The 9,801-nt window shown below is 34.3% G+C and overlaps 1 protein-coding gene and 1 non-coding gene across 3 annotated transcripts in view; both read left to right on the top strand.

Moving 5' to 3' along the window:
- The first annotated feature begins 218 nt into the window (after nt 1–218).
- Trnad-guc lies at nt 219–290 on the top strand. The gene has a single exon. It is a non-coding gene; the product is annotated as a tRNA-Asp (tRNA).
- Nucleotides 291–1,113: 823 nt separating this feature from the next.
- Nucleotides 1,114–9,801, top strand: part of LOC113228209 (ankyrin-1-like) — a 212,463-nt gene continuing 203,775 nt past the window's right edge. For both annotated transcript variants that reach the window (XR_003310282.1, XM_026461457.1), the window contains exon 1: nt 1,114–1,224. Coding sequence is in view for 1 of the 2 variants with exons in the window: in XM_026461457.1 (XP_026317242.1) it covers nt 1,129–1,224 (96 nt within the window). In the remaining variant the exon portion in view is untranslated. The remainder of the gene's footprint in view (nt 1,225–9,801) is intronic.

Below are 9,801 nucleotides of genomic sequence, written 5' to 3'. Positions count from 1 at the left end.
AAGTAGGGAAATCCATAAACAGATTTAGTGTTTAAGATTGCGCTTGTCAATACACGGAGAGACCAATTAGTCTTTTATGAACACCTAAAATATGGTGTGCCCGTGTAGAGTCTATTCTTTGTTGTAAGATAAATAAAAGGAAAGTATGCACATACATAACAAGGGAGAAATGAATCATTGATAAAAATGTTATGGATAATTTCAATTACATTATCACATCCTCGGTAGTATAGTGGTAAGTATCCCCGCCTGTCACGCGGGAGACCGGGGTTCGATTCCCCGCCGGGGAGGAAACATTTTTGTTCACTTTTTTACGATAGTCCCAGAGTACTCATTTCTTGTGTACTTTAGGACTATGTTTTAGTAAAACATGTTTAGCTATTACATTATCTTTCCTTTAAATTTAGTTTGAGAAAAAAATACTTTGACAATGTAAAATGGTCTAGCTGCCTGGTAACGCCATCTATAAAACTTTTTTGAAGCTTGTGCATCAGTAGCTGAGATGACAAACATGTGAACGTAACGCCATCTATAACTTTGATTTAATATTACCACTAACATAGACTACTGAGTTTGTTTTGTCTATGCGACAAATATTTCGAGTGACGTCAATCAATCCAGTGGCGGGAATTTTGTTTTACAGTTTTCTGTGTTTATTTTATTAACATAGTACAATTTAATTGAATTACAAAACAGGCAATTATCAAAGTAATGCTAAAAACTTTATAATTGTGTTATCTAAACATTTTAATTCATGGAAAGCTTGTATTTTGTAGAGTATTTGCTGATTTGTCTTTAACGACAAATTGTTAAGGTAAGTGACTGCTTTTCTCAGTATTGACCTTTTATTTTTTCATGATTGAATAACATACATTTACTTTGATTAATTTTTGTGAATATTTTTACGTTTCATGTCCTAGAGCCGCGCTGCGTTCGCGGGCAAGCGAGGGGCTTTTTTTCTTCATTCGCGCTCGATGCGTCGATCGTTGTGCCGTGTATAAGTCGGCTTGTCTATGGGAGTGCTGCTTGCTTGCTCGTATCGAATTTGTGTGAAAATAATTCATGTCCAGTGATTTGCAGGAAATAATTACATTTCTCGCATGACAGTGAATAAAATTACCATTTGAAATGGCGTTGGAGGGTGTGAAAAGTGAAAAAAGTGAGGAAAACAGTGGGAACGTCGCCGACGGGAAGGCGAATGGGATCGACAACAAAAGTAAACAGGTAGGAAGAAAGTGTAATTTTCCGTGTTTTTCAGGGTTTTCTTCGTGCTTGTTCATCTTTAATAATCACTACAGAGCAAAAGAGTCTTATGAACTATTTCTTGGGCGTGTAGTTGAAGGAATATTGGTGTTTTTTATAGTAATACTGCAAAGTACTCGCGCAGCTGTTGCCCGTCTGGGCAAGTAAAGGTGTTCTAAACAGGGATATGACCTATTTTCTGCATATGCAGCATTTTACGACGGTAATACGCTATTCACTGGCAGTCTAAATTGCCCAATTGTGTCATACTAATCTGTATCATATACCAATATGTTTTACCGTTCTGCTGCTACAATTCTATCTGTCCAATTTGGGCCCTTCGACATGGCAAATTATTCTGTTATGGGTGACCAAATAATTCCAGTGACTATTTACTGTTTGTGTATGAACTACTGTATTGTATACTTACACAATAAAAAAAATCCCAATAGACTTTATCATGCAATAACAGTGCTGTGATATCTCAATGTTATGATTTTTTACGACCTTGATAGATTACAATATTGCAATTCCGAATATATATTTAAACTTGTTAAATTATTGAAAACCGAATGAAAACTATATCAAGTTTTTGAACGTACCTAAATCTAATAATATTCTTTTGTTATTCATTCCATTTTAAATAAACTAACAACAAGTTAATTATTTTAATTGCATTAGGTATTTCTGTTAATCAGCAGTAAAAAGTTTAGATTATTATATTCTCGGTTATTGCAGTATAATTTAAGTATTATTCATTTCTACATTCTTGGTTATTGCTTATAAATTAATCAAAACCTAATAGGACTTTACTATTCATTATTATTATTATTATTCATTCGTTTATAAACTAACAACAAATGAATTATTTTGATTATATTTGGCCTTTCTGTTACTACAGCAGTGAAAAGTTATACCTACCTACTTAGATTATTTTCTTGGTTATCATAGTATAATACCTGTATTCATCTCTACATTCTGGTTATTATTTGTACTTATTCTATATTCTTAGGTATTGCCTTATAATATTTATATTGCTAAGATAGGATAAATACAATACTCTACCTGTCTCTACTCCTTATTTTGCAAGTCAGGTTATAGAAAAAAGTTATCTGGTGTGCTATATTAATATTTTACACACCAATGTAAACCACAACAATCCCAACCTTATTGTGTTCTATCCATATTTGAGGGTTTAGTTAGACCTTGTCCCCCACGCTGGCCCTATGCGGGTTGGGAATTGAGAGGAGACTGGGCCATATTTTATTTATTAAGCCTTTTAAACTGAGTTACAAATGCTTTTAATAGTTACATTTAAAATATTTACATTATATCTCTTAAGTTAGCCTGCCTCTTGGCATAGGCCTCCTCCATATGTTTCCAGTGCGCTCTATCAATAGTGACTGAAACATATAATATGGGTTGATGATGATCCATATTCGCTTTGCAGAAGAAAACTGCAGATCACATCTAAAAATAAACTGATAATCAGTTTAGTGTGAACTCTAGCCTCTATTATGTCACTTTGTTAATGTTTTCAGCAAGTGCTAATAAGGCCACTTTAATTGACCCAATCTACTGACCTAATTAAAAGCACTGCCTCTTAATGGATAGTCAACATGTTAGCCCATCTGTTTTATTTTTAGGTATACCTGCATAAATCGGTCCATACCTGGTTTCCTTAAGAAACGCCATTATTTCCATTTAAATTCAATTATATTGTCAAGTAACAAAAAAAATTATTTGCATGTTAATATATAAAATATATAAATTTTTAATTTTTGTTTGTTATTTAATATCTTTCACCTTAGCTTTGACTAAAATATTAATATGTTTATAAAAAGTCACTAAAGTAATTATTATATATATCTCCAATGACATCATTTTGCAATTGCCAACATTCACTGCAAGAAACCTTGCAGAGTCGCCATTAAAGCATAATTACAACAACTGGTTGCCAATTGGACCATTTTCTATAACTTGAGGTTTTATTACTTAACTATTAAGTTGAGATTAAAAATTTTAGTAATGATATCTCAAGTGAAAACAAATGTTGAAAATTTAATCAAATAAAAAACCATGAAATCTCCTTTCTTCTTAACAAGCTTTGCATTTTTACTATGTGAGAGTTTATGTAATAAGTTCCTTCCGAGATTTTTTCTTCATACAAAACATGTGCCAGCGGGCCGCTGCATTATTACACAATGCTCCGGTGAATCTGTAAGGCCTCGGTCGCGGCCGCAGTGCCCCAATTCGCCATTTCGCCCCGCAGATTTGAATTGCACGGTGGGTAGAGCTAGAGCAGCGACCTTGCTGCCTTCCTGTCGTCTTTATTTGGGCATCCTCTACACAGACAAGTGCCAAATTGTTAAATAAAATAACAGGCGTTCAGTCGTCCTATTTAATCTCGGGTTGTACAATTTATTCATTAACCCAGAGGCCAGATGGGCACGTTACTGGTAATCCACAAAACAAATCGTTTCCCTAATCATGTCCGTGTGAATTGTCATAATTTTGCTACGAAGGTCGAGGCTGTCGTGACGTAATATTATTGTAGGTACCAACAAGGCGTGGCCGACCCACCTTGCGGTTTATTCACTGGAAAAATCGTTATTCTGCCCATAATAGCAGCACGTAGTTTAGTTGATAAGCGAAGTACCTCTCTGACTTCGCATAGAATTTTAATACCTTCAGTTCGTACCAATTTTTAGATTTACAACGACGTGATAAGCTTCGTGATGAAGTAGGCACGTGTACTCTGAGAGCCTGGATTGATTATAGATTTCATGGAATAAAAATGTTAGAATTTTGAAGACGTTTTGCTAAGTACCTATATTCCAAGGTGACAACAGGAGGTTTTGGTATCAGTTCGCGTGACCTTGAGAGGGCTGGGAAGTACGTGACGTCAGCCCTTTGGGGAAGGGGTCGATCCTATCGTAGAGCTTTGGAGTAACTTTGTAGCGAATAATCTCACGAATCTTTTTATAAATAAAGATAGCAAGGAGCTCTTTGTTGGCTCCAGCCAACTCAAGTCACAAATGAGCCTCTGTTGTAGTAGCAAATATTAATGCGTCTAGTGTCCTGGGTTTCATTTCCATGTTTATTTCACAATATAAATTCGATTATATGACTAGTATACTCTAGGTAAAGTTTAGGTGTATCCACCAAAAATTAGACACGCCGAAATTAATAAAAAAAATTATGGAGGACATGTAAGTACACCGTACTAAAAATAAGCGGTTGTTTACAGAAATAATGTGTTGTCACATGAACTTGATGCGCCTGGGCGAGGAAAGCCATAAGGGCCGTCAAATTTGATTATTCCGGTACAGTACGCGAACTGAAACTCTGGTGTAACGTACCTTAATGCCTTTGATGAAGTTGTCAAGATGGCTGATTTGATCAAGCGCTAAAAGCAAATTGCTTTAGCTACGGTTCTGTATTACTTAGAATGTTATACCTCATATGAATTTCAACTATTCGTATAAAATGTTGCTTTATCATGAAAGATAAACGAAAACAACGTCTAACTTTGTATAGTTAGTACTCAAAGCTTAAAAAAGTCACTTAAGGAATTATAACGTCTTTCGCCATGAAAGTACACAAACGATAAAAACACTCGTATATTTACAGTTAGTAACCATGTAAACCGCGTTTCCATCGCGAGGAGTTATGCATATCAATTGAACCATTAAAGCCGTAACGAGAATACAACACGCTAATCGATCCTACGACAATTGTAAAACGGTTTGCGGCGCGTGCGCACGTATCTGATAGCGTTATCAATATTAATGAATCGTTTCATACATATTATTAACAATGTTTCATTCATGAATTGAAGTGGCCGCTTATTATTTACAAAGGTTCATTGTTTGACACTCAATTCATTAGATTCACAATTATAGAGATAAATTGATTTGTGAAACGAATCAAGAGCAATTCAGACAACGGCTCTTATCTGTAAGAAACTAGTGCCTCAAAATTTTCTTCAATAACCAGCTTTCTTGTATAGTGTTATTTGTAAAATACTGACAACCACCCAGGTCTATATTATTAAACATCATAAACAACAAGTTTTGTTCCATGATTTTTTAGAAAACGTAATAAAGAAGGATGGCGAAAGCTGCCCCAATAACGACGAAGAGCCGTTTATGGACTTTGCTAGCATAATTGTGCGTTTTAGTTTATGCCTAGTTATCAATAAATTTTTGAAATCGGGAATTAAAAAAATGTAAAACTTTATTTGTAAGTCAATGTAAAACATTGTATTTTAGAATAGATGCAAGAACACCACGCAATTGATTCAGTTCTACTACATAATTAGGTAACGTTCTTGTACGTACGTTTCATTCTAAGCATGATTGAATATTTACTTACCTGAACTATAGGTTATTTTGTAGTACACACATAAAACAGTAAAGCTATAAAATACCTAATGAAATAATCAATTAAATAGTAATGACATAAAGCAAAACATAAAACACAATGTGACAAAAATAATGAGACATATTGAAAGTTGCAAAGGAACGTTTTGACAAGAGACCTCTTGCCAATGTCGATGTCACATTGATATTGAGAACAGTGTGACTATATGTGGCAGATTTCTGCCATTTATTATGTTTAATTTATATTTATTTTCATTGCTGCAGAACATGATAAGTATGTTAAATGTGGCAGAGTTTGGCAGATTTGGGAATATTCGGGAAGTTCTTCATTATTTTTGGGAACAAACTGAAAACTTGTTGTTTTCTGCTACTACAAACAAACATCTGAAGCGAAATACAGGATAATGTTATAAAAACATAACCAATATCAACTTTATAACCTCAGCATCTACAGGCTGTACTCAATTACCTTTTTTGATGCTTTGATAATTAATCACAAGTATTGATAGGTCTCCTTAATGCACGTCGCCAAAAGCACTGGGTCGCAAATACACGGCATGTTGCCATCCTTCTTTGCCAAAAAAGAAACATTTAAGTGTTTATTGTACTGTCTGACAGACTGTATTTAGTAGTAAGGTAGTAAGTTCAAACCAGGATTACTGCGACTTTCAGCATCCGCATCCGCAGATAATCAGCATAAATTAAAATATTAGCATCCGCATTCATCGATGGTCTAGTCGTAAAATGACCTAAAAGGTACGCGGAATACTTTACAAACCTTCCAGAAACAGACGACTGCAAGCTTTTGGCTTGTAGTCTGTTTCTGGAAGGTTTGTAGCAGGTTAGCAGCTCAACTGTTTTTTTTATATAACTGGTAAAATTCCAGAACGATTATGTTATGCAGATTTATTGTTTTCATTTTCCTTTTTTTTATTTATTTGGTCAGTCAACAATTGTTACACCAATAAAAGATCAGAAACATACATGCAAAAATCGTAAAACTAAGTGCACAATCTATTATAGACCTGTACAATAAATTGTTGCACAGTAATGAAAAGAAACTTACAAAAAGAAAAGTGTAAACATTTATGTAACCATATAATCACGTACAAAAAGCAAATAGTGTTATAATATCTAGACTAACCGAAAGCATTAAAAAGAAGTTAGGTGACAAGAGTTTCAGAAAGCTTACGCGCTTGGTTTTTACTGCAGGGAAGTAGTGTAAATCAATCGTTCATGCAGACTGATTCTTTTGTTAATAAATGTTACAAAATCTTTGAAATAACATTTTATTACCATACCGTAAGTAATTCAGTAAGCATGTACATTTTTCGAGATTATTTTTAACACATAAAATCCGCATCCGCTGATGTGTAAACAACCTGCATCAGCAACAACCGTGGTTCAAATCTGATGAATTATTAAAAGTCATGGAACAAAAGTTGTTGTTTATGATGTTAGAGTAATATCTTAGTCCTGTGATGCTAAAATAACCTTGTATAAAGTAAAGATACTAGTAAAATTGTACAACTTTTGGTTTGTATGAAGTTTTTTGCTCTATTTATCATTTGCGATTAGAGCACGCTCAGTCAACGCTTGCAGTGAAAGTCTCTGACATTTAACTGTAGTCGGTTTGGCTTTATTTATAATATTAAGCGTAGAGAAAATAAAAGCTTTGAAGCTTAACAAATAGCTGACAGTTGGGACGAAGCTGATGAAGAGACTCTTTTATCCTTTATGAGTGTTCTGAGCCTTTGTGAAATGGTTACAACTAATGGGAAATACGAAACTAGTCTTTGCTATTGATATTTATTGTTTATTGAAATAAAATTTTCTCACGTGACACGATTTATTTAATGTTGTGTATTCTTAAAAGAATTTCTTTCAGTTTCACTTGATGAAAAAATCTCGCTGCTTGCGTCGAAAATATACCTTAAATAAATCTATCGACGTTCAATTCGGTAGCACAACAAGTGGTTTTATTTTTGTACAACCATTATACTACTTCTTACTAACGAAAATCCACGCTACCGATTCAAATCTTTCTGATGTTAGGTTTTCGGTTCAAGTTACATTCCTTTTGATTCTAAAACCGTCTTAACGATTTCTCTCGTTACTTTTTAGTATTACGTGCATTCACCTGTATTTACAATGGTAAACAATATCATGATAATTTAATACGATTCAAATAACAACGTGTCATTAGTGACATAGCGTGACCACGACAAACGTGTGTTGCACGCACGTTTTTGAATAAAAAAAAATTCCATCTGATACATAGAATTTTTTCCACAAAAACCTTCAGTTCATGGTTCTCATTTGGGCGAAACCACGCCGTAAGTTTGGTCTCGACCGTAATGGCGGTGCTGGCTAAATTTGTTTCTTTTACGAGCGGTTTGTTTACATTCTTACTGAGGAAAAACGGGCAGTTTGCCGACTGACCCACTATAAATTATATAAGATTCTTTGTGTATCATATAGAACGCAGTGTTTCTATGATAGTTAAGAAGTAAAATGTCACACCTTCACATAAATCTTCACAAGCATCTCATGTTCTTTTGACCGCAGTTTTTCGTATTTAGATTTCCTTTCGGCGCGGCATCATGTAGGTAACTTAATATGTTACAGATATCCATTATCTTCAATCTGAAGTACCACTCTTGGAGCTTTAAAAGGAAACCACTTTGACAGCCAAGTTTGGTCTGGACAGTACTGACGTTTGTGCTTGATGGCAAGTATCACATGTCGACACCCGTAATATGACACCGAGCCCATCAGTTGAGCAAAACAAGGTTATATTTCTGGATTGGTGGCCGAAATGTCTTTTCTCATTATTGCTTCATCGAAACATTGTGTACAGTAAAAATTGTGTCTGTGAAAAGAGCAATAACCTTGTTAGTGTTAAGTCAAACAGAGTGTTTTGTAGAAAGGGCGAAAGCGCCATTTTGAAGAAAATTTGGTGAGCATGTATTGTTAGTTATTCAAGGCTGCTTTAAAATATTTATGTCATGTTTTAATTTGAATTTTAAAACTTAAACTTAATTATAACGAAAAAACATGACGTAAATATTTTAAAACAGTCGTAAAAACCTAAAACATGCTCCGCTGAAAAATTTAACAAAAAATGCCGCTTTCGCCCTTTCTACAAAACACCGACGATATATGGATTTAAGTCGCGAAGTGTATACAATGCTAAATGAGGGCATTGACCACAACGCCAGCTTCGTCTGACTGTATTAAGCTACAAAACACGATTTTTTTTCGTAATTTACTTATATTATGTGCATTGACACTAGCTTTTAATAAGTTTTAATAAGATAGGAACACAGCAAGTGGATGTTTTTGCCTGTCCGATTAGTAAACAGAGCTATAACCCTGTCTTCACTATTTTGTTTAGAAAAAAAGCGTTTGGGGCTTAGAAAATCCAATTAGCTAGAAAGTGCAATTTACGACTGCAGGAGGTATAATAAATATGTGATAAAACACTCCCTTTCTCTGCAACCGCATCTATGTGGTCCGTCTCGTCTCCACTTGCTCCATCGGAAGGTGGCGGTGCGTGACGTCATCAGATGGGTAGCCAAGTGGAAACAGAACAATGCTCCCGCCAGGCCCCATGGTATCTGACGCTCTTGTTTTCGGACATAATTCTATGGTTAGTTTTTACCTTATTTTATGGTGTAATATCATGTTAATCTCACACAAACTATACGGAATATTGTTTTTGGTTCGATGCGGAATAAGTCCATTGGCTTAGTGGTTTTACCTTTTTACCTTTAGCGAATGGCTTGCCAAGTGTCACTAATTAGATTTTGGTGTAATTTCACAGTCAGTGAAGCTCCGTACTTTTGGAAGTTTAGAGCAATTTCTTATACTTAAATGTATATTTAGCTTTATTACACTGTAGGTCGTTCTTATCATTAGTGGAATATAGTTGAATTTAATTCTAAAATATTAATGCTTAAGGATAATAATAGTTTATGTCTTTATTTTGATTTTACAATAATAATGGACTCCATACTTCTATAAGAAAACCTATGTAATGTAGTAATATAAATAGTATAAAAGAAAGTAAAAAGTAATTATAAATTAATTTCATTAAACATTTTAAAACATAAGTCTGTGTAAACTATTTCTATTTTTTGAAAATGAAATGTCGGTTGTTAAATAGATAAGC

Source organism: Hyposmocoma kahamanoa, unplaced genomic scaffold, assembly GCF_003589595.1.
Source record: "Hyposmocoma kahamanoa isolate Upper Pololo Valley unplaced genomic scaffold, ASM358959v1 224, whole genome shotgun sequence".
NCBI classification, from domain to species: domain Eukaryota; kingdom Metazoa; phylum Arthropoda; class Insecta; order Lepidoptera; family Cosmopterigidae; genus Hyposmocoma; species Hyposmocoma kahamanoa.
Note: the sequence above shows the minus strand (reverse complement) of the source record. Positions and strands in the feature narration are given on the sequence as shown.